Source organism: Pempheris klunzingeri, chromosome 19 (assembly GCF_042242105.1).
Source record: "Pempheris klunzingeri isolate RE-2024b chromosome 19, fPemKlu1.hap1, whole genome shotgun sequence".
NCBI classification, from domain to species: domain Eukaryota; kingdom Metazoa; phylum Chordata; class Actinopteri; order Acropomatiformes; family Pempheridae; genus Pempheris; species Pempheris klunzingeri.
This window is the reverse complement of record NC_092030.1, coordinates 1,343,060-1,367,899: the sequence shown is the minus strand read 5'-3', so window position 1 is coordinate 1,367,899 and position 24,840 is coordinate 1,343,060. Positions and strand designations below refer to the sequence as shown.

Sequence of the window (24,840 nt, the reverse complement as noted above, 5' to 3'; positions counted from 1 at the left end):
TTCATCTGGCTTTATTGATAAATATAATTGTGTATCATCTGCATAACAGTGGAAATGAATGGAGTGCTTCCTGATAATATTACCAAGAGGAAGCATATATAAGATAAAGAGTATTGGTCCAAGCACTGAGCCTTGTGGAACTCCATGTCTAACCTTAGTGTGGACAGAGGATTCGTTATTAATATGTACAAACTGAAATCGATCTAATAAATAGGACTTAAACCAGCTTAATGCAGTTCCTTTTATACCAATGAACTGTTCCAGTCTCTGTAACAGGATGTGATGGTCGATGGTGTCGAAAGCGGCACTCAGGTCTAACAAGACCAGGACAGAGAGAAGTCCTCTGTCTGATGCCATAAGGAGGTCGTTTGTAACCTTCACCAGTGCTGTCTCTGTGCTGTGGTTCGCTCTAAAACCTGACTGAAAATCCTCAAATAGACTATTAGAGTTTAGAAAATTACACAGCTGATTAGCTACAACTTTCTCCAGGATCTTGGAGAGAAAGGGAAGGTTGGATATAGGTCTATAGTTAGCTAACACACCTGAATCAAGAATAGGCTTTTTCAGGAGAGGTTTAATTACTGCTACTTTAAAGGACTGCGGTACATAGCCTGTTAGTAGAGACTGATTTGTCATATCCAGTAAGGACGTGTTAATTAGGGGCAGGACCTCTTTAAGGAGTCCAGTAGGAATGGGGTCTAGGAGACATGTTGACGATCTAGATGAGGAGATTATTGAGGTCAATTCAGCAAGATCAATTGGAGAAAAACAGTCCAAGTACACATCAGGTGTAACAGCTGTTTCTATGGTTCCTAGGTTTGAGGTTGGACCAGACCCTGTTGAGGGCAGGAGGTGCTGAATTTTGTCCCTAATAGTTAGGATTTTATCATTAAAGAAGCTCATGAAGTCGTTACTGCTGAGCTCTAAGGGAACACAAGGATCAATAGAGTTCTGGCTCCTTGTCAGCCTGGCTATTGTGCTAAAAAGGAATCTAGGGTTGCTTTTATTTTCTTCTATTAATGAGGAGTAGTAGGCGGCTCTGGCATTACAGAGGGCCTTTCTATAGGTTTTAAGACTATCTTGCCAGATTAAACGGGATTCTTCCACTTTGGTGGCCCGCCATGTCCTTTCTAGCCTTCGTGAGTGTTGCTTAAGCTCACGTGTCTGGGAGTTATACCAGGGAGCTTGTCTCTTTTCTTTAATTCTCTTCTTTTTTAGGGGGGCAATAGAGTCTAGTGCCATTCGCAGTGAACCTGCAGCACTATCGACCAGATAATCAATTTGGGAGGGGCTAAGATTAGCATGGGGGTCATCCACAGCACAGGGACACACTGGCTGAAATACTGAAGGAATCACCTCCTTAAATTTGGCAACAGCACTATCAGATAAGGATCTAGTGAGGACCTCTCTGTCATATAGAGCATAGTCCTGTAGCAAGAAATCAAATGTTATCAGGTAATGGTCTGATAAAATAGAGTTATGTGGAAAGACTGTTAACTGTTCAATTTCAACACCATCAGCCAAAACAAGGTCAAGAGTGTGGTTAAAACAGTGAGTTGGTTCATTTACACTCTGGGAGAAGCCAATTGAGTCCAGTAGTGAGACAAAGGCAGTGCTAAGACTATCATTATCATTATCCACATGAATATTAAAGTCACCTACTATAATCACATCATATCCACTTATGATGCAGAAAAATTGGTCCATGCATTTGTCACTTCTAGGTTGGACTATTGTAACTCATTATTATCAGGCTGCCCCAATAAGTCCTTAAAGACTCTCCAGCTGGTCCAGAACGCTGCTGCTCGTGTTCTGACTAGAACTAAGAGAAGAGACCACATTTCTCCTGTACTGGCTTCTCTTCACTGGCTTCCAGTAAAATCTAGAATAGAGTTTAAAATCCTTCTCCTCACCTACAAGGCTCTTAATGTTCAGGCTCCATCATATCTTAAAGAGCTTATAGTACCGTACTACTCCACTAGAGCACTGTGCTCCCAGAATGCAGGTCTACTGGTGGTTCCTAAAGTCCTCTAAAGTAGTGATGGAGCCAGAGCTTTCAGCTATCAGGCTCCTCTTCTGTGGAACCTCCTTCCAGTTTGGGTTCAGGGGGGCAGACACCCTCTCTACATTTAAGAGTAGACTAAAAACCTTCCTTTTTGATAAGGCTTATATTTAAGGGCTGGCTCAGGCCTTAGACCAGCCCCTAGTTATGCTGCTATAGGCTCAGACTGCCGGGGGACTCCTATGGTGCACTGAGCTCCTCTATTCTCTATCCTCCTCTTCCTCTCCATCATTATGTCTCATGTCAGTCAAATGTCTGCCTCTAACTTGCTGTCTTCCCCGGAACCTTTCTGTGCTTTCTCATCTCTCAGGTTCCTGTGGATCCTGTGGATCCTGGTCCTGGTTCCGCTGATGTGGTTCTCTGGTTCCTGTGGGTCCTGGTCCCGGTCCCGCTGATGTGGTTCTCTGGTTCCTGTGGATCCTGGTCACTGTGGTGCTCCCGGAGGTTTCTCTTTTCCCACTGGGTTTTTTGAGTTTTTCCTTCCCGAAGAAGGAGGGTCATAAAGGTCAGGTGATGCCTCGGACTGATCCATCGGACTGATCCATTGGCCTCATCGACTGCTGGACTCTTTATTAGATTGTTTGTTCGCTTACACTTGTTTATTTCAGTGAACTTTGTAAAGCACTGTGAGACACTCTGTTGTGATATTGGGCTATACAAATAAATTGAATTGAACTGTAAATTGAATAGTGTTTGTGTAGCTCAGTGTCTCCTGCCTGTTCCCTGCCCTCCTCTCAATTTGATGTGTTGGTTTTACGTTTGTCCCTCAGCCAACTCTCACTTGTTGATCAGCATTCACAGCTCAAAGAAAATGCTGTCATGTAGCAGGTATTCTGTGGGTGCGGTGTTCATGTATTCATGTATCGTTGGGTCTCTCTCTCTAATTAAAGAGTTTGGTCTAGACCTGCTCTTCATGTAAAGCGTCTTGAGATAATGCTGTTGTGAATTGGCGCTATATAAATAAATGCCAAAATCAGGCCCATCATATCCACTTATGATGCAGAAAAATTGGTCCATGCATTTGTCACTTCTAGGTTGGACTATTGTAACTCATTAAAATCCTTCTCCTCACCTACAAGGCTCTTAATGTTCAGGCTCCATCATATCTTAAAGAGCTTATAGTACCGTACTACTCCACTAGAGCACTGTGCTGGGTTCGGGGGGCAGACACCCTCTCTACATTTAAGAGTAGACTAAAAACCTTCCTTTTTGATAAGGCTTATATTTAAGGGCTGGCTCAGGCCTTAGACCAGCCCCTAGTTATGCTGCTCCAGGCTCAGACTGCCGGGGGACTCCTATGGTGCACTGAGCTCCTCTATTCTCTCTCCTCCTCTTCCTCTCCATCATTATGTCTCATGTCAGTCAAATGTCTGCCTCTAACTTGCTGTCTTCCCCGGAGCCTTTCTGTGCTTTCTCATCTCTCAGGTTCCTGTGGATCCTGTGGATCCTGGTCCTGGTTCCGCTGATGTGGTTCTCTGGTTCCTGTGGATCCTGGTCCTGGCCCTGCTGATGTGGTTCTCTGGTTCCTGTGGGTCCTGGTCCCGGTCCCGCTGATGTGGTTCTCCACCAGCCAATGGATGTGCGTCTGTCCAAGGCTACAGCCTGTCCGTCCTTGGGAGCTGGATCTCTCCTTCACTGTGGTGCTCCCGGAGGTTTCTCTTTTCCCACTGGGTTTTTTGAGTTTTTCCTTCCCGAAGAAGGAGGGTCATAAAGGGCAGGTGATGCCTCATGCTCATCGACTGCTGGACTCTTTATTAGATTGTTTGTTCGCTTACACTTGTTTATTTCAGTGAACTTTGTAAAGCACTGTGAGACACTCTGTTGTGATATTGGGCTATACAAATAAATTGAATTGAATTGAATTGAAATAAAGATTGATTGATTGATTGAAACAAGGTTGCAAGCTGAGAGGAGTGAGATAAAGATCCCATAACAGATCAGTGGAGATACAGTGGGGCAAAAAAGTATTTAGTCAGCCACCAATTGTGCAAGTTCTCCCACTTAAAAAGATGAGAGAGGCCTGTAATTTTCATCATAGGTACACTTCAACTATGAGAGACAGAATGGGGGGAAAGAATCCAGAAAATCATATTGTCTGATTTTTAAAGAATTTATTTGCAAATTATGGTGGAAAATAAGTATTTGGTCAATAACAAAAGTACATCTCAATACTTTGTTATATACCTTTTGTTGGCAATGACATCACATTTTTTACAATCCACAACAGCTACACAGATCACTCCCTAATGTGTAATTACCTTTATGCACGCATGCAGCACCTGCAAATACCTTCTGATCATCAGTATCTCTTGCAGTGTTGCCAAAGAGGTAAAGAAGTAGAAGAGCACTGAAGCTGGAAACTGATGTGGAAGGACGGACAGGGTGGGGGCAGGCAGCACAATGACAGCTTCCTTAAAAGGAGCTGCGTTGTTAGTTTTTACAAGCTTTGAACTCATCACCACGTTCCTGCCAGCAGCGTCTCAACATGGTATCGGTGGTGACTGAGGACGGAGAGCAGACCACTCACCTTTTGATCAGGTTAGAGGAGGAAAGTTTCACTTCTTTTTCATGTTTCTCTCAGGTTAGTGTGGTCAGAGTTCTGAAATGTGTTATTCTTTTGTATTCTCTCCATCAGGACAGGGCTGATGGATTGTGTTTATCTCAGTCGGCTGTCAGTGAATAGATTAGCCTACATTCATGGTGAAAGTGAGCTGGTGCTAGTAATGCTCTACAGTGTGCCAACATGCATCTTTCACCACATCCTGTTCAGTTTATCTTGAGGTCTCAATGACAGAGGCCCACTTAAAACTAAATAACTGTAATACAATCCCATCATATCTGGAGCTCCTCATGTCTTAATCTCACACCAACACTGGCAAATATTCTGTTTTATGATATTCTACAAAGACAGTGGGTGCCTCTGCACACCCATGTGTTTTCATGATAAAACAAAAGACCAAATCATGTTCTTTTAAGTGAAGATTTAAGTCTCAAAAGACAGTGGTGAAATAGAGTTACACTGAGCAGTTTGTGTGATGTTATCAGGTGACGGGTGCTTCTGCTAAAAGCTACTTTTACATTTTCTGGTTTTGATGTGGTTTGACCTGTGGCGTTTGTTTCACCCGGTGTGGTTCTGTGCAGTTAAGCGACGCGGTGCTTCTTATTTTTGCTCTCATCTTGTGTTGAGATACTGTGAAGTGTGACAGTGGCAGGTTGTATTTGCTGCACACAAATTACTTCTTGATGCAAAAACTGAAGCTTCAGTTCAATGGAAGTCTTTTTTGGCTTTACTGCTTGCTGCCCTACAATAAACAGTGTTGGTTTTTCTTTGTATGTTAATTTTGGTTTGGCAATACTCTGCAACTCGACATCCTGTGAGAGCCTGTGCTGTTCCTTATTTTCATGTGTACGCTTTCTTTCCTCATTTTACACCCTATAGTTTCAAGACACCCCATAGGGTCAAGACAGTCTGTGATTTGCTGCACAATCCTGTGCTCTTTTATCACAACTGCAAGACACATGTATAATGACATCATCTGAAATAAGTCTATTTGCACTGTAATCCCACTGTGTGCTGACCGACAGGTTCACAAATGTGTGTGTGGTGACTGAGGCATTTCAAAGTGATTTTTCATGACTTCCTGTCAATGCTTTTTGTTTTTCTCGTGGTTGAGCAGACGTGTCGTGGTCTCTTGTCTGAGTGGGCGGTGGTGAGTCGTCTTAATCCTGGGAGTCACAGGCAGGACCTGATGGTGAGTGGTCACTGCAGTCAGGGTCCCCAATAACTTTCCCTTATTTGAATAAAGTCTTTTAGTTAAATCAGGAGTAGGAGGATCATTTGTCTCTGTATCTCATCACCTGGTTATTCAGGGGTGTCTACACAGATATGAGAGCAAAATCTACATGCTTGTGTAGGCAGAGGGTTTTTTTCCCCCCATGATAAATGTTGCAACTGCCACACCACATGGTGTTTTTCCTTTGAGTAGAGTTTTGTATCTATTCAAATTGCAATTTTAAATAGAAAAAGTCTAAGTGAATGGATGATAATGAACATCAAACTTTTGCTTCTTGACGTCAATTAAGCCAAGCATAACAGAAGAACATGCAAAACAACTTCAAGGTAGCATACTGACAATGTGAGTAGATTCTAAATTAACTAAATTAGCCCTGAATAAAATGAACATTGTCCACTGTTTTCATCCCAAAGACAGGAAAAGCATCCCTACACATTCAGGGACAGATATAGCGAATAGTCTTTGTTGTTGCAGGTATGGGTATAATTTGAAGGTTAGAGAAGATATGATTAGTAATTAATCATATTTAAGGAAGCCTTCAGTCTGGGTCAGTGACAAACCTACTGGATGTTCTCAGGATTCAGCTCAATCATGTAATGTGGTCAAATTTATCTTAATCGCAATAAATAATGTTCAGTCAATTCAGTGTAACATTAGCCTGTGCTTCACCAACTATTAATTCTACAAGTTAATGTCAGACTGATTTCACAGAACTGAAAAACAGTGATAATTGCACATAAAGTCAATGAGACTGTGGCGTCACAGAGTGAGTGGCTGGCTAAATAGGGGAATGTAGGGGAGCTTGAGCCTGAGTGGAGGTAAACTCACTCAATTGCCAAGCGGTTGCTGACAACACCACCTTGGGAATTTCACCTAAGGAATTAGTATAACGGACCTGTGTGCCTCTGTGGTATAGAGGTGGAACTAATGAGAGAGAGAGAGAGAGAGAGACACTGTTCTGCACAAGTAACAATATTTTATTTACAATAATTGCAAGTAAATCACTCTAAAACATTCAGACACCTAACACAGGGGTAAAATGAAATAAATCAGAGCTGGGGCTCACCTACGGTGCGGTGTGTCAACTGGGGCTGTGGATCCCAAAGAAAAAGCGTCACCCCATGTGAATACACAAAAAGAAACGAGTGAAAGGGAAGAGGAAAACCAGGGGTTGATGACACAGCACACTAGGAAGGGAAACTACCACAGAGACACCAATCCCACCACCGCAGGGGCTCAGCTCTGAAACAGAAACAGTTAACAGGGCACACTCAACCAAACATCACACTCAATTTTAAAGTCAGACAGGTGACAGACAGTCACCTAATCTGAACAAAACAAATACCACAAAGTATATACAAATAATAAGTCACCACTGGAACCAACAGCAATGTGGCTTCAAATGAACCCTATACAACAAATAATTTGGAGTGTCAAGTTCCCGTTTGGTATCTGAGTTGGTTTGACAGAAAACTGTCCTTAAACTGCAAACCAATTACAGAACTAAACAAACTGATGCATAATCTGAAACAAATACAAAAGAAATTAAAACCAACTCAGAAAAAAAAAATAAAATAAATAAAAGTGAAACCTTCTGTGCACAGTAAGCCAACTTAAACACTAAAAGCGGGCAGTACATGCAACAGAAAACAGTTCATGCCGCGTCCAGCAACGTAGCAGCCGAGTGGTGAAGCAGAAGCGGCAGCAAAGTCCGACAGCATCAAGCTGCAGTAATCCAGCGGCGAGGCAAGACACTGAAGCAAAGCAGCAGAGGCAAGCGGCAGTAACACTGCAGTGAGGCAAGGCTATTCTGCTACAGTCTACCCCCACTTCTTGTATAGTCACCCTGATGATGAACCAGGCAACCTCCTGCTACCGGAGCTAATTCCAAGGGTGGAAAAGAGTAGTAACTACATTAGACCCAGGTGCTGGAATTTCCCCTGACCCTAATACTACTCCTCCCAAATATGCCAATAATACTGTGTTTGAGCCCCTGGACTCTGGCTTACCAGCTGGGTTCCTTCCTTCTCCTGCTTTAGTCCGGGTGATTAAGGGCACAGTTTATATTCCAATAGTTAATGTAGGCTGATGAACCTCATCCCAGGTGCCAACAATGGTACGGGGATAGAGCAGTACATGTTGTTAGTCTGCCTGCAGGATTTACAGAGGTGCCATCGGGTGGGACAATAAGTGTCCCACTGTGTCTCATGCTGTGCCAGACCACATAGATGCCATTGATCGGTCTTCATTGCCCATAGAGGAGCGGCGTAAGGTAAGGTCTCTGCTAAGGAATTACACCTGTCTTTGCTGCTCACGATGGAGATTTAGGTTGCACTAACTTGATATTCCATGAAATCCCTCTTCTAGAGGTCCCTGTTAGCTAATGCTACAGGAGTATTCCCCATCAGAGTATGAGGTAGTTTAGGAGCATATTAACCTATTGCTGGAGACGCAGGTGATCAGAGAGCAGCAGCCCATATGCCTCCCCATTGTGCTGGTCAGGAAGAAGGATGGCAGTTTACACCTATGCGTAGACTACTGCCAATTAAATGGTAAGACTAGGAAGGATGCTTTCCCCTTCCTCGCATTGAGGAGTCTTTGGATGTGCTTACAGGTGTGTGTTGGTTTTCCCACCATGGACTTTGCCTAAGTGACTGGAACCTGGTTGTACCCACTTGCCGACAGACCCAAGACAGCATTTCGCACACCCTTTGGGCTGTTTGAATGGAATCACATGCCCTTTGGGCTCTATAACGCCCCAGTACCTTTCAGAGGTTGATGCAGCAGATATTTGGTGACCAGCAATGCCAGTCTTTGCTTTTGTACCTTGATGATATTGTGATCTTTTCTTCCTCTGTAGAGCACCATCTGGAGAGGTTGGAGGTGGTGCTGAGGAGACTTCAGCAGGAGGGCCTCAAAGCAGAGCTGACTAAATGTGCATTCTTCCAGCAGCAGCTACATGTTGATTTCATGTGATTTCCAACAAAGGGGTCGCAACCAACCCCAGTAAGGTAGGTGGTTTCCAGGTGGCCGCCTCCCACCACTATTTCTGAGCTGCGGTCCTCTTTTCTTGGATTTGTCAGCTATTACTGTTGTTTTGTACAGAGTTTTGCAAAACTGGCAGCTCCTCTATAAGCTGGTGGCAGAGCTGGAACATTCTAAAACAAAGAAGGTATGGCGAGCTGTCACTGAGAGCTGGACAGAGGTGTGTCATCGCAGCTTTGAGGCCCTGAGGGACAAACTTACCACTGCACCGGTGCTTGCCTATGCAGATTTTCCCTTACCCTTTATCCTGGAGGTGGATGCAAGCCATGGTGGCCTAGGGGCTGCAGGAGCAGGAGGGTAAGGTTAAGCCTATTGCTTATGCTAGTAGAGGTTTGAGGCCCACGGAACTACAATTTCATTGAGCGCAACATGTTGAATTAGAGTTTGGCACTCAAGTGGGCCATGACTGAGAAATTTAGGGAGTACTTGCTGGGCCATAAGTGTTTTGTTTACAGACAATCCGCTCTGTAGCACCCAGCTTAGCAGAGGACAAGTGACTGAGCAGTGTTGGGCAGCACAACTGGCCTCTCTTGATTTTGACATCAAGTATTGTTCTGGGAGAAGCAAAAACGCTGATGCTTTATCCCGTCAGCACCCACCAGGAGTTCAGGACCTGGAAGTCATGCTCCCTTGTACATCTCTTCCAAAATCCTCCCAGCAAGCTTTGCGGCTGAAATGGGCAGAGGTAAATCAGAAGGTGCATACTGAGGCAAAGCTACAACAACCAGCCTAATATCTACGCTTTCCAACAGGCTGATCCTGTGAGTCAGGAGGTTTTGGAGACAGGGCAGCATCCAAGCCACGAGCGGCGGAAGCAGATGTCACGGCCCGCATTGACATTACTGCAACAGTGGGACCGACTGATTGAGAGGAGTGCCATTCTCTACAGACAAGTCCTTTGTTCCGATGGTACTGAAGTGGTGTTGCAATTGTTGCTGCCTGCTGTTTTAAAAGAGGGGTTGCTGAACCAGGTGCACCAGCAGCATAGCCATCAAGGTGTAGAGGACACTGGAGCTACTACAGGCTCAGTGTTATTGGCCAAGTATGTCCTCAGAGGTGGCACAGTGGATTCAGGCATGCGAGAGGTGCCAGGTTGCCAAGGATAACCAGCCCGCTGCCCATAGCTTTATGGGCCATATGTTAGCTTCCCAGCCAAATGAGATTCTGGCCATTGACTATACCATGTTGGAGCCTTCCCAGAATGGGCTCTAGAATGTCCTCGTTATGACTGACCGTTTTAGCAAGTACATGCTGGCGGATCCCACCCGTGACCAACAGGCCTCCACTGTGGCCCAGGTTTTGGTAGCAGAATGGTTCTCAAAGTTTGGGGTCCCTGCTCTTATCCATACGGACCAGGGTAGCAACTTTGAGAGCTCTCATTAAACAGCTTTGTGTCTTGTATGGCATTGAGAAGTCTCGTATGACCCCATACCATCCAGCTGGCAATGGTCAATGTGAGCGTTTCAACCAGACTCTCCATAACTTGTTGCACACCTTGCCAGTGTCTCGTAAGAGAGACTGGAATTCCTGCCTGCCACAGGTACTCTAGTCATACAACTCTACTCACCATCAAGCAACTGTGAGTCTCCATTTTTCTTGATGTTTGGCCAGGAACCTAGACTACCAGTTGATTTCTTGTTGGGTAGAGTCCAGGACCCTGTAGGTGGTGAGATCCATGAATGGATTAAGGAGCACCAGACCCACTTGCAGATAGCCTTTGAGGGTGCCAGAGTGTGGTTGAAAGTTGCTGCAGAGCACTGAAAGCGCAGTTATGAGCAGCATGTTTAAGATGCACCATTGGAAGAGGGCCAGTTAGTGTGGCTGTGTAATTTCACCAACAGAGGGCGGCATAAGATTAAGGATCTGTATGGCCCAGGGGTATACAGAGTCTTAAACGCTCCAAAAGAAGGAGGGTCAGTGTATACCATTGCACCTGTACATGACCTGGTGAAAGCCAGGCAAGTAAATAGGGCACTTTTGAAGGCTGTGGTTGGAGTAGATTCCACTGGGAGGGCCTCTCCCCCTCATCCACCTCACCATGATGAGCGACATTCAGAGGATGAAATGGCATATGATTTTGTAGTCCTGACTCTGGGGCCCTTGAGTTACTACAACTGTTGCAGAAGGAGCCACTGGCGGAGCCTCCTGTCATTGCCTTTAAAGTCTGTCCTCAATCCTGTTTTGCCAGGTCCTTCAGTGGTGCCCACCACTGTTGCAGTGGGCAGACCATCTGCCCTGTTAGCTGCGTCACCAACGGCTTATCCAAACACCACAGAAGCAGTAGTTTGGCGGACTGCACAGTCTAATGCTGGCAGCCATCCGAACTGCCGCTTCAGTGGTGAAGGACTGAAGGACCTGGCACAACAGGATTGGGGAAAGACTGTACAGGCAATGACTGGGGCCTTTGAGTTACTACAACTGTTTCAGTAGGAGCCACTGGCGGAGCCTCCTGAATCAGAACTACAAAATCATGCCATCTCATCCTCTGAATGTCACTGCATCACCAACCGCTTATCCAAACACTCCTGAAGCAGCAATTCGGCAGATTGCACGGTCTAATGCTGGCCGGCAGCCGAACTGCCGCTTCAGTGGTGAAGGACCTGGCACAACAGGATTCAGGACAGTCTGTCCTGAATCCTGTTGTGCCAGGTCCTTCAGTGGTGCCCACCACTGTTGCAGTGGGCAGACCATAAGATTAAGGATCCGCCCTGTTGACACAGCCAACAGGGCGGATCCTAAATCTTATGGTGCCCTCTGGTGGTGAAATCGAGTAGCCACACTAACTGGCCCTCTTCCAATGGTGCATCTTGAACATGCTGATCATGATTGTGCTTTTGGTGCTCTGCAGCAACTTTCAACCACTCTCTGGCACCCTCAAAGGCTATCTGCAAGTGGGTCTGGTGCTCCTGAATCCATTCATGGATCTCACCACCTACAGGGTCCTGGACTCTACCCAACAAGAAATCGACTGGCAGTCTAAGTTCCTGGCCAAACCTCAAGAAAAACGGAGACTCACCAGTTGCTTGATAGGAGTAGAGTTGTATGAATAGAGTACCTGTGGCAGGCAGGAATTCCAGTCTCTCTTACAAGACACTGGCAAGGTGTGCAACAAGTTATGGAGAGTCCGGTTGAAACGCTCACATTGACCATCGCCAGCTGGATGGTATGGGGTCATACGAGACTTCTCAATGCCATACAAGACACAAAGCTGTTTAAGGAGAGAGCTCTCAAAGTTGCTACCCTGGTCTGTGTGGATATGAGCAGGGACCCCAAACTTTGAGAACCATTCTGCTACCAAAACCTGGGCCACCGTGGAGGCCTGTTGGTCACAGGTGGGATCCGCCAGCATGTACTTGCCAAAAACGTCAGTCATAACGAGGACATTCAAGCCCATTCCGGGAAAGCTCCAACATGGTATAATCAATGGCCAGAATCTCATTTGGCTGGGAAGCTAACATATGGCCCATAAAGCTATGGAAACCCAGCTGGTTATCCTTGGCAACCTGGCACCTTTCACATGCCTGAATCCACTGTGCCACCTCCAAGGACATACTTTGCCATTAACACTGAGCCTGTAGTAGCTCCAGTGTCCTCTACACCTTGATGGCTATGCTACTGGTGCACCTGGTTCAGCAACCCCTCTTTTAAAACAGCAGGCAGCAACAATTGCAACACCACTTCAGCACCATCGGAACAAAGGACTTGTCTGTACAAAATGCCACTACTGCAACAGTGGGACCGACTGACTGAGAGGAATGTCAATGCGGGCCGTGACATCTGCTTCCGCTGCTCGTGGCTGGGATGCTGCCCTGTTTCCAAAACACCAAAACCTCCTGAATCACAGGATCAGCCTGTTTAAATGTGCTGATATTAGAAGCATACTGAGGAAAAGCTATAACAACCACCTGAGTTATCTCAGCCCCTTCTGGCTGCAAAGCTTGCTGGAGGGGTTTTGGAAGAGTTGTACCAGGGAGCATGACTTCCAGGTCCTGAACTCCTGGTGGGTGCTGATGGGATAAAGCATCAGCGTTATTGCTTCTCCCAGAATGGTACTTAATGTTAAAATCAAGAGAGGCCAGTTGTGCGGCCCAACACTGAGCTTAGCCACCCAGCTTAGCGACTAAGCAGATTGTCATCTGTGTAAACACACTTATGGCCCAAGCAAATGCTCCCTAAATTTCTCAGACATGGCCCTCTTGAGTGCCAAAAACTCCAATTTCATGGAACTATAATTCAACGGGCTTCAAACCTCTACTAGCATAAGCGATAGGCTTAACCTTACACTCCTGCGACAGCACGGCCCCTAGGCTACCATGGCTTGCATCCACCTCCAGGATAAAGGGTAAGGAAAATCTGCATAGGCAAGCACCAGTGCAATGGTAAGTTTGTCCTTCAGGGCCTCAAAGCAGCGATGACACACCTCTGTCCAGCTCTCAGTGACAGCTCGCCGTACCTTCTTTGTTTTAGAATCTTCCAGCTCTGCCACCAGCTTATAGAGGAGCTGCCAGTTTTGCAAAACCCTCTACAAAACGACAGTAATAGCTGACAAACCCAAGAAAGGATCGCAACTCAGAAATAGTGGTGGGAGGCGGCCACCTGGAAACCACCTACCTTACTGGGGTTGGTTGCGACCCCTTTGTCGGAAATCACATGGCCCAGGTAATGTAGCTGCTGCTGGAAGAATGCACATTTAGTCAGCTTTGCTTTGAGGCCCTCCTGCTGAAATCACCTCAGCACCACCTCTAACCTCTCCAGATGGTGCTCTATATTGGAAGAAAAGATCACAATATCAAGGTACAAAAGCAAAGACTGGCATTGCTGGTCACCAAATATCTGCTGCATCAACCTCTGAAAGGTACTGGGGCGTTACAGAGCCCAAAGGGCATGTGATTCCATTCAGACAGCCCAAAGGGTGTGCGAAATGCTGTCTTGGGTTGGTCTGCCTCAGTGACTGGAACCTGGTTGTACCCACTTGCCAAGTCCATGGTGGAAAACCAACGCACACCTGTAAGCACATCCAAAGACTCCTCAATGCGAGGAAGGGGGAAAGCATCCTTCCTAGTCTTACCATTTAATTGGCAGTAGTCTATGCATAGGTGTAAACTGCCATCCTTCTTCCTGACCAGCACAATGGGGAGGCATATGGGCTGCTGCTCTCTCTGATCACCTGTGTCTCTAGCAGTAGGTTAATATGCTCCTAAATTACCTCATACTCTGATGGGGAATATGCCTGTAGCGTTGCCTAACAGGGACATCTAGAAGAGGGATGTCATGGAATATCAAGTTAGTGCAACCTAAATCTCCATCGTGAGCAGCAAAGACAGGTGTAATTCCTTAGCAGAGAACTTACCTCACGCTGCTCCTCTATGGGCAATGAAGACAGATCAATGGCATCTATGTGGTCTGGCACAGCATGAGACACAGTGGGAGGCTGTTATTGTCACACCCGATGGCACCTCAGGCTGCCTGCAGGAGTTACAAACATGAACCTCATCCGAGGTGCCAACAATGGTACAGGGATAGAGCAGCACATCAGTTAAGCCTACATTACCTATTGGAATATAAGCTGTGCCCCCAATCACCTGGACTAAAGCAAAACTGAACAATTTTAACCCTTACCAGGACTTGCTACAGGTACTTGGAAGATCTGCTGCTGCTTTGCCTCAAAAACACAATTGTTAGCCTCTAGACATACACAATAGTGCCTTGCTCAGATAACAAAAAAAAAAAAAAACCCCTATAGACACATACACAGAACACACGTCTCTCCTTCAAAGCATATCCTGCAGACAACACCAGATTGGGGCATCGTGGAGTGCGTGGGCAGCTAAACAGGGGAATGTATGGGAGCTTGAGCCTGAGTGGGGGTAAACTCACTCAACTGCCAAGTGGTTGCTGACAACACCACCTTGGGAATTTCACCTAAGGAATTAGTTCCACCTCTATACCAGAGGCACACAGGTCTGTTATACTAATGAGTGAGAGGCGTGGTTCCACACAACAATAATTGCAGGTAAATCACTCTAAAACATTCAGACACCTAAAACAGGGGTAAAATGAAATAAATCAGAGCTGGGGCTCACCTATGGTGCGGTGTGTCAACTGGGGCCGTGGATCCCAAAGAAAAAGCATCACCCTATCTGAATACACAAAAAGAAACACGTGAAAAGGAAGAGGAAAACCAGGGGTTGACGACACAGCACACTAGGAAGGGAAACCACCACCCAGACACCAATCCCACCACCGCAGGGGCTCAGCTCTGAAACAGAAACAGTTAACAGGGCACACTCAACCAAACAATTTTAAAGTCAGATAGATGACAGACGGTCACCTAATCTGGACAAAACAAATACCACAAAGAATATACAAACAATAAGTCACCACTGGAACCAACAGCAGTGTGGCTTCAAATTAACCCTTTACAACAAATAAACCAACTCAAATACCAAATGGGAACTTGACACTCCAAATTAACAGAAACTGTCCTTAAACTGCAAACCAATTACAGAACTAAACAAACTGATGCATAATCTGAAAGAAATCGAACCAAATACAAAAGAAATTAACAAAACCAACTCAGAAAAAAAAAAAGTGAAACCTTCTGTGCACAGTAAGCCAACTTAAACACTAAAAGCGGGCAGTACATGCAACAGAAAACAGTTCATGCCACGTGCAGCAACGTAGCAGCCGAGTGGTGAAGCAGAAGCGGCAGCAAAGTCCGACAGTATCAAGCTGCAGTAATCCAGCAGTGAGGCACAGCTGCTGAGGCAAGACACTGAAGCAAAGCAGCAGAGGCAAGAGGCAGTAACTCCGCAGCGAGGCAAAACAGCAGCGAAGAACCGCAGCGGCAAGTAGCACCCACGGTTCTTCCGTCTCACACCTGGAGGGAGCGCGTCGGATGCCGCTAGCCGCGTAGCTTCCTACAAAATCACAACGTTGAGTTACCATTCATGCAATGTCATCACCTGGATCAACTACCATATGTACAGGGACAAATAAGTGAATCGGCAGCTGCCACTGCTCCTACCTGGCAATGTTTGGAGGTACCTGTGAACCGGAAGCAAACCAGGGAGGGGCGTGCACTCGGCCTCAGAGGAAGAGAGAGCGCCCCAAAGGCCCACCACCCCCCATTATATAGGAGGCCAGCGTGCCGTGATTGGCTTATCACCCTGAGGTACCCAAAACAAAAGCAGCCCATTTGCACCAGGCAAGACTGTTCTGCTACAAAATGAAATAGGAGAAATAAGCCAACATGTTGATGTTTATCAGTATTAATTGTTAAATTATCATTCCAGCTGTGTTTGTAATAGTGTGCAAGGTGAAAATCAATTAACAGTGTCAACCCAGACTGCACTGCAGTACCTCACAGCAATGATTCTTGTATCAAATGGAAAAGAATGAATGCAACTGTAAGAAACATGCATTCAAATTTCTCAAACGCAGCAGCAGTGTACAGTATGTGTGGTAAGTATTTGTCTAATAAATGGGCTAAACTGTGCAAAAATCATTTGAATGGTTATTTGGCATCTGCAAGACAAAAGGTAAAGCCCCAAAAACCTCATCGCTGCTTCATAATCCTTCTTCCTCTTTCCCTTTCATGGCAGGCGTCTGATAACACTAAAAAGGCCGTGCTGAGCTCAGTGAAGAAGGGCTTCCTGCTGCTCTCCGTCATCTGTGTTTTATCGCTGGGTCTTCTCAGCGGATGGCTGGGAGGACTCCAGGCCCTGACGGCCATAAATTCCTCCACCCTCTGTAAATGCAGCAGCAGCAGGAATCTGACCATCCTGTTGTGGCACCGGCCCTTCGGCACGTCGTTCAGCCTGAGGGGGGACGTGTGCTGGGACCTGTACCGCGTCCCTGGCTGCAGACTGGTGGACCAGCGCTCTTTGTTCCCCTCAGCTGACGTGGTGGTGTTCCACAACAGAGAGCTGGTGGAAGGCCGCCAAAAGCTGCCCTTTGACCTCCCACGGCCGCAGGGCCAGAGGTGGGCCTGGATGTCCCTGGAGTCGTTTGTTCACAATGGCAACCTGAAGCAGTTTGCAAACATCTTCAACATGACCATAACCTACAGGAGGGACGCTGATGTCACCATCCCCTACGGAGAGCTGCTACCAAAGGAGGCTGAGCGACAGCCGGGGGAAGACGTCCCCGTGAACAAGACCTCTCTGGTCTGTTGGGTGGTCAGCAACTACAAGACACAGCACAAGAGAAGCCAAGTGTACAATGAGCTGCGCGCCACAGTTCCTGTGGAGGTTTACGGCCGTGGGACAAAGCCACTCCCCTCCAGAGCCCTCTTACCTACAATCTCCCGCTGCTACTTCTACTTGGCCTTTGAGAACTCAGTGGGCAAAGATTACATCACAGAGAAGCTGTGGAAGAACGCGTACCAAGGCGGGGCAGTTCCTGTCGTCCTGGGACCGCCGGTAGGGGATTACAAAGCTGTGGCTCCACCTAATTCCTTCATCCATGTTGATGAGTTTGCATCGATGAAAGATTTAGGAGAGTTCCTACAGCAGCTTGCACACAACAAGAGCCGCTACAGTGCATATTTCTCCTGGAAACGTGAGTGGAAAGTGAAGCTGAACACAGACTGGAGGGAGAGGCTGTGTAAGATCTGCTCACAGCACAACTGTTTACCTCAGCACAAAGTTTACTCCGACCTCGAGGCCTGGGTCAATGCTACCAACACTTCAGCCTAAAGAGCTGTGGTTGGAGCAGATTTTACTACATTTTTGACAACCTTGCTGACATCATGACCTCACTTTTTCATCAGGACTTATTTATAACCCTTGTCCTTCTGTTACTTGTGATTCATCTTTTCAGAGCGTGTTCAGTTTTTGTTATTTGCTGTGATGCAGGAAATGGTAGAAAATGAGAGGGAATTTGAATATTGCTGACAAAAAATGACGTCCTTAAGTTTTAGGAGAACTTGTAACAAGGACATTGTGAAAATCATGTGTGTGTTTGCACATTATCACCATGACTAACGTGATTTATTTGAGATGTACAGGGAAACCCGTTTCTGCACTGTACACATGATAATAAACGCTTTGAATCTCTTGGAGTTTAACTGATTAAAATACAATGTCCAAGTAAGTTCAGTCTGTAGCACTTTATACCAAACATCTGACCTCTCTTGGGTTTAAAAGATCAGTTTGACATTTTGGGAAATGCACTCCCTCATGCTTCTCGCTCTCTTGCCGAGCATCAGATGAGAGGATGGATGCTACAGAGTGGCATCCATCTTGTCGTCAAACACAGGCCACCCCACACCCCCCCAGGCTGAAGCACATGTACTGTAACTGTTAAGATATGCACTATAGGAGGAATTAACTAAATATGCACTAATTTGCAGACATTTCCAAAACGGAAATCTAATGATTGGATAAAGCCAGTTTAAAACTGTCAGAGTCAACAGGTTTTTTCAGATCTTTTTTCACTCCAGTAATCAGGTAATAGTGCCAACAATCACAATAAAAGCTGTTAATCGCGCTGTGAAGGATACATGAACAAGCCCCTCCGTAAAACCCTTCAGAATACAGGGAGGAACAAACCAGGAGAGTTGGGTGTCTAAGTGCTGCTGAAGTGGAGATATGAGGCTCTGAGTGTGAAGAATAGTCTTAAAACAGACACGGTGAAGTAAAATGTGTATTTGTATTTTTCCCCCTTTAGTCTGAAAGACACAGACGCAAAATAGCCTCAAATTTGACCAGTGCATGAAAACATGCATGCACTTTTTGCTTTCTGTGTAGTGTTTGGAAGGTCAGCCTCCTCGAAACAAAAGAATAAAAAAAGAAATACATGAAATCATTTGACCAATGAAAGTTAAATTTGTTTAAATGTTCTCTTCTACCAAGAGGAGACACCCTGGGTGCTTGATGGGAGCGTCAGCGCTGAATGTGATGAAGCAATGGCTGATTAGATTTGAATCTGATGTCATTTTATCTGCACTTTAGCTTTTAAAACTATCCTCTCATACGGAGGTTCGGTTGAACTTCTGTTTTCTCTTCTCTTGCAAAGAAAAACTATGGTTTGTAACTCATGACAGTCTCATTGCGCCTTTCATTACCTGGGACCTAAACACAGCTCCGCTTCCCCAAACGTATGTAAAACAGGAGGGATTTCTGTTCTGGTACTGATGCAGCAGGTTGAGACGCCTCATTATGACCAAACCATCATATTTCAGTTCCTCGCACCATAAATCCTACAGCAGACGAGGACATGTTGGACGGATAGAGAGGCTCGTTATTTAAACACAAGAAGTTACTGTTTTTTGGTGAGACATGCAAAAGTTTTACTGTTAAAAACAAATGGGTCAGTGTGCACAGATAAAACACATGGACAGTTTCAACATAGTCAGTTTTACTTAGTTACTGGATGCAGAGATGCCTTTAAAGGTTTAGGGTGTTTGGACTGAACACATCTCAGTGTGGCAAACATACAATAAATTATAATTTAAATCAATTTACAATCTGTTGTTTATGTCACATTAAAAGCTCCTTGTTATAGAACAGTTACGATTGCACTCACATTGGTAAATAGTTCAGTAAAATTAATCATTGAGCAGGATTTGTACAATAATACTGAAGTAACTGAGTGTTTCACTGGTAACTCTTGAAGTTTGATCTTGCTAATAAATTCATTGTTTATTGTATGAGGTGTAGCCGAGAAGCAACTGAGCAACATTTCATATCTTTAAAAAATAAAGTGATCTGAGTAAAAAACTGCAATGAGAACCCAAACTTGACTTTTAGTATCCAGTGTTATTCAACATTTCATAAAACCCTTTTACAATCAAAACAAAATGGAGGTATTGAAAACAGTTTTGGCTGTTGGAGCGACAGCACGACTGATCCGAGTCCAGACAGACTTGATGTCGCAGCCGTTCACCTGAGACAGAAAATACAGACGTGTGCGTTTGGCAGAAGTAGCAGCCAAGACACTTAAATAGTTCAGTAATCAGTCACACTCCCTTAAAAAGGTCACTTTGAATCTCACCAGCCCCTTTTGATGCTTAAAAAAAAAAAAAAGGTCAAAGACGATCAACGACAGGAAAACAATCTGGGTTCTGTACACAAAACGGGACATTTTAAAAAAATATTCAACATTACAAAAGCAATTCTGTGCAAAAACCAATGAAAACAAAAACGCACCCTGAATAAGAATTTGCATTTTCCATTTCAAATACTGTAGCTGCTCTATTCTGATGGAACGCAGAAGTATTGCACAAACTCTGACCAAAGATTGATTCTGTTTCAAAAAAAAAAAAAAAAAAAAAGGAGGCCTCCCTCATGTCGTGATACTTTAAACCAGCTCTTTTCCTCATCTGCACCACAGAAGATTGACCCAGGATGGAAGGAATACCTCGGCTCCTTCACAGCCTCATCCTCGCGCCACACAAGCTGCAGCACCACAGACCTGAAATGACTTACACTTTATCCAACAAACACAGAGCGCACATTGTGAAATGACCTCTTGGTTTTAGTTTGCAGTCTGAGGGGTTTGGTGTCGAGTTGCAGGTCATGATGAGACGATGTGGTTCACGGCAGGTCGGTCGGTCTCACCATCAAAACAGGAACAACATGGATCCATCTCCAGTCAGCAGAAGAGCCACCACACTTTGAATGTTTCTATCCCACAATCCAACGAGCCCGAGCTGGGGTTGGACGGGGAGGTGGTGGTGGTGGGTGGGGTAATTGGGAAGGCATTCTGTGGTTCTGGCTACCTGAGCATGTTTATCCAGTCAGGTGAGTGATCAGTCCGGGGTGGAGGGTTTGTTTCAGGACGTCGGGCCGGTGAAGCGGGGCCATGTAGAGTGTGGGGGGAGGCGGGGCGATGGAGTAGCTGGAGGCAGGGTAGCCCTGGCTGGGATTGGGGGAGGGGGCCATGTTTAGTGGGGAAGGACTCTGCTCGTAGTACTCGCACTCCTCGTCCAGTGGCAAGGCCAGGCGCTTTCCTTTCTGTCTGCGGTTGCAGAACCAAACGCGTACTACCTGCCGAGGACAGCACTCGTCTTTTAAAGATGTAACCAACAGGAGACGCCCTCATTCAACAAACACAATCACTCTGAGTTCGTACTTACGTCTCTCTCCAGACCCAGGTCGTCTGAGATGTGCGTGATCTCCTGCGTGTTGGGCTTGGGGCACTTGATGAAGTAGGACTCCAGAGCAGATCGCACAGCTCCCTCCAGACTAGTCCTCCTCTTCCTCTTCCTGGTGTCGACAAACACTCGCTCTATCTTGTACATCTGAGGGATCAGAAACATGTTCAGTGTTACTCGTGAAGATGAGTGTGAGATGAAGTAAACGGAGTGTGATGCAAGACGGTCAAGCTTCAAATGAGGTTTCTTGTGATAGCGAAAGAGCTAAATTGTGGCCACTAGGTGGCGTCTCTCTTCACTGGACTACAGGGCTGTGGTCCAGGTCTGCTCAGCAGGAAGTTAGCAAGGCCTGAAACCAATCCCTTGAAGCTTGGCGCTCATCTGTTGTCTTGTAAAGTAGTCGGCAGATGTCAGACTCACGTCCTGGGGATTCTCAGAGGTCTCTGCCTCATTCAGCCACCTCTGGAGGAGCGGCTTCAGCTTGCACATGTTCTTGAAGCTCAGCTGCAGAGCCTCAAAGCGGCAAATAGTCGTCTGGCTGAACATCTTTCCTGCATGCACGGAAACACAAAAGTCAAATATCACATGGAAATAAACAAAGGACCCTCCGCTTAAAGTGACTAAAGTTTCTCTCCCAGATAACTGGACTCAGTTAAGATCTCCATGTAGTATCATGAGCCACCAAAGCAGTTTTTATGCATCTTCTCATCCTGCTTAAACTTCTGGGTTTCACAACTGAGAGCTAAACACATTGGTAAGACTGTACAAACCAGAGTAGCCATGTGGGAGCCAAACCTACCATAAAGGTTCCCCAGGGCAAGGCCAACATCAGCCTGAGTGAACCCCAAGGTAATGCGTTTGTGTTTCAGTTCTTTGGCAAACTGCTCTAGTTCTTCAGTGGAGAGATTCTCCTGTAGAGCAGGGGGGAAAAAATAAATAGTAAAGAATTGAAACATTTGATAGAAAACTTTAGAAGATCTTTGGGTAGCATTTAAATAATCCATTGGACACTAGTTGCATTGGTCTTCCCCACAGAAAACGGTGCTCTTTTGGTTAAAACCTGGGTTCACTGACTCCTCTTACCTCCTCGGAGTCGCTGCAGCCGCCACTGGAGGAGCCGCTGCTCCGGGTGGACGAGGCCGGGTTCTGCGTCTGGGGCCCGGGGGCCGCCTGGGCCGAGTTGACGCTGAAAAACGCGTTCCCTGGGAGCCCGTTGCTCGGGGGTGAGGGGGACATGGATGGCGAAGATGCAGAGGATGTTGAGGGGTTTTGATTGCTGCTGCCGGGCGGTGTGATGTGGGTGATGCCGGGCCAGAAGGACGGGTTCCAGGCCGGGGAGTAGAAGACTCCGTGGGGCATGGCGGCGGAGGCAGGAGACGTGAGGTACTGCTGAACCTTCACCTCCGATGAGAAGGAGTCATCGCCGGCGTCCTTCTCAGTCTTTATTTCGGGCAGTTTGATCTGCTCCCGGGTCTCGGCTATGGGGGGACTCAGGTTGATGGGCTGGGTGGCTGCTGTTACGCCGGGTACCTGGCCGGTGTACTCGGGCGCAGCGAAGGGATACCAGTGCTTGGGTTGCCCAAACTCTCCAACCTGCGGGTCGGACCCCCTGTAGTCACTGGAGACGGGTGGGAAAGGGAAGAAGGTCTGCGCGGACGCCGGTGTGATGCCACCATAGGCGGACTTGTTGTAGAGGAGGCTCGGGTCTGGCAGGACGCCGGGAGGAAGCTGGAAAGACGCAGCGCTGCCCAAACTCTCCTGGCCCAAGATCTGGGTGCAAGGGTTGGTCCGGCTGAAGTCATAGGGTCGGATCTGGCACTCCGGACTCTGCGATCTTTCAGACATCTTCCAAACGGCGAGGGAGCCTCTTAACGAGCGTGGGTCCAGAAAGTTAAAGTTAAAATAAAATGCTAGAGGCGACTGATTTTAAACCTGCTCATCCGTTTCAAGTTTACGCACAAACCAAAGAGGGATATGAGGAAGCTCTCCAGAAATGACCCAACACCTGTCCGAGAAAAGTCCGTTTTTGGGGGGGAAAGTGCGCAAAAATGAAATCCTGAGCAGACGCAGTTTTGGTGCAACATAAACACCAAGACGGCTCCGGCCTACTCCATGAAGTCCTGTCACCTCCTCCACTCACCTCACCTTCAAGCTCAAATGCTGCGCTCCGGCCTCGGCTCCGCAGCTTTTCCTAATCACAGCTGAGGCTGCTGGAGATCACCTCTTCTCTGCGCCCATTGGCTGGCGCACACAATTGCGCACAGCTGATGGTGAAGTTGTGAATGACCTTGATTCTTCCCAAAGTAGTGGGTGTGTTTTCACTGAAACTTTGGGCCGTTTCTGCTGCAGAACAACTATGTTTTTTTGTTTTTTGCCTTTTTTTTAGTGAACTTAAAACTCATTACGCAAAATCAGGAAAATATCAATAATTCAACAGTTTAAAGTCACATTAAAAATCATTTCCATTGCTAAATAGGCACGGGCCGCTGCTCCTGTACATACATATTGTAACACTCATGCATGAATTATAATGCTCAGTTTGTTTAAATTATTCCCCTCTAAAGAGATGGCTTTGATATTAAAATCCCTGTCATTGAGGCTTCAGTCAGACTCGAATTAATTTTATTCACTAACATTTTAACTAAATCAACTAAACTCACGTTGCAATCCTGAATAGGTCCATTAGAATAAAGCAACTCTGCCAACAGATAAGAACTCATTTATGTTTTAAAGGATAGTTTTGCTGCTCAGAAGCAACAGAGACACAAAGAAAATGTTTTATGGCTACTTGAAATGACCTGGAAGTGTAATCATTAGAAAGCATTAGATAGGCAGGATGGAAATGACACCCAGGAAAGTTGGCAGATAAAGAGGTGTTGTTGGGCTTGTTTGTGGTGAAGTGGGGGGGGAAATTACGCACAATGGAACAAACAGAAGCCTCAATCTTAGTTTTTATTTCTATCTATTTTATTTTTCTGCTCATTGAATGTTTGGGTTTGTTCAATCTTATTAACTGTACTGGAAACAGGGATCAGTCCGAGATACACATATAGATAAATCACATGTTTGCTCCTTTTTTAAAACAATATCTATCATCATGGTATCGATCATGGTGTGATGGATCGAACTGTTGGCTGCTGTTGATTCCGAATTTCTGGTCAGACTAGAAATGGAGAAAGAACTGGGGGTCAGATCCTAAAATGACCAACAGCTCTCAGGTGAACTTCTCCCATTCAGCCCTGATCGGTGCAGATGCGCTCCCCCAGCGCGAGTCGTTGGCCGCAGATTGCGGCAGGAAGACACACTGCGGGAAGGGAGAGGGGGTGCCATTGTGCGGCCTGTCCCCGGGGCACCCCGTGGATTTCAGATCCCGAGTTGCGATGGTCGACCATTAGCTCCTTTTCAGATTGGAACAATAAGTCTCAACCCTTTGATTCCGCCCCACACCCACACCCCCAGCCTCCCCCTCCCGTCCCCTCAAACAAACACCAGACTGGAGTTTCACTCTGCAGGTCCGGGGGCTTCACTGAGGCCTTCACATACCTCCACATCTACTCTGATGTGGCCTAAAGGTCCAAAACTGGTCTGAGGACCGACGTGTTGTCTGCAGGTGCAATAACCAGGATCCTGTGTGAGCTGAGCCTCAGATTCATCCTTTCAGTGGCCTGTAGAGCTACATTTCTTCTTCTTTTGCCTTAAAATCAAGTGAAACCTGACTGGTGAGCAATGTGATGACATAATAAGCAGATATCAATCAGAGGAGGTTTGGAGGTCTGCAAATATGCTTCTCACCAAAAGATAATGTGCAATGGAAAAACACCAGAAAACGGTGCCAATAA

The 24,840-nt window shown here is 46.2% G+C and overlaps 2 protein-coding genes across 2 annotated transcripts; one reads left to right on the top strand and one right to left on the bottom strand.

The window, feature by feature from the left end:
- The first annotated feature begins 4,560 nt into the window (after positions 1-4,560).
- On the top strand, positions 4,561-17,910 carry fut7 (fucosyltransferase 7 (alpha (1,3) fucosyltransferase)). Its single transcript, XM_070850709.1, has 3 exons — positions 4,561-4,600; positions 5,740-5,814; positions 16,506-17,910. The coding sequence occupies exons 2-3, from the start codon at positions 5,812-5,814 to the stop codon at positions 17,598-17,600; spliced, it is 1,098 nt and encodes a 365-aa protein (XP_070706810.1). The 5' UTR covers positions 4,561-4,600; positions 5,740-5,811; the 3' UTR covers positions 17,601-17,910.
- Positions 17,911-20,498: 2,588 nt separating this feature from the next.
- On the bottom strand, positions 20,499-22,846 carry pou5f3 (POU domain, class 5, transcription factor 3). The gene is made up of 5 exons (XM_070850695.1): positions 22,085-22,846; positions 21,801-21,912; positions 21,422-21,552; positions 20,984-21,148; positions 20,499-20,894 (listed from the first exon to the last, which is right to left on the bottom strand). The coding sequence occupies exons 1-5, from the start codon at positions 22,844-22,846 to the stop codon at positions 20,637-20,639; spliced, it is 1,428 nt and encodes a 475-aa protein (XP_070706796.1). The 3' UTR covers positions 20,499-20,636.
- Between the last annotated feature and the right edge of the window lie 1,994 nt (positions 22,847-24,840).

What these genes read in the sequence shown, in the direction of transcription:
- pou5f3 (XM_070850695.1), bottom strand. Translation starts at nt 22,846, where the DNA reads ATGTCTGAAAGATCGCAGAGTCCGGAGTGCCAGATCCGACCCTATGAC. An exon ending in TGCCCTGGGGAACCTTTATG is followed by an intron (nt 21,553 to 21,800) that starts GTAGGTTTGGCT and finishes CCGTGCATGCAG; the next exon opens with GAAAGATGTTCAGCCAGACG. An exon ending in ACCTGGGTCTGGAGAGAGAC is followed by an intron (nt 20,895 to 20,983) that starts GTAAGTACGAAC and finishes TGTCCTCGGCAG; the next exon opens with GTAGTACGCGTTTGGTTCTG.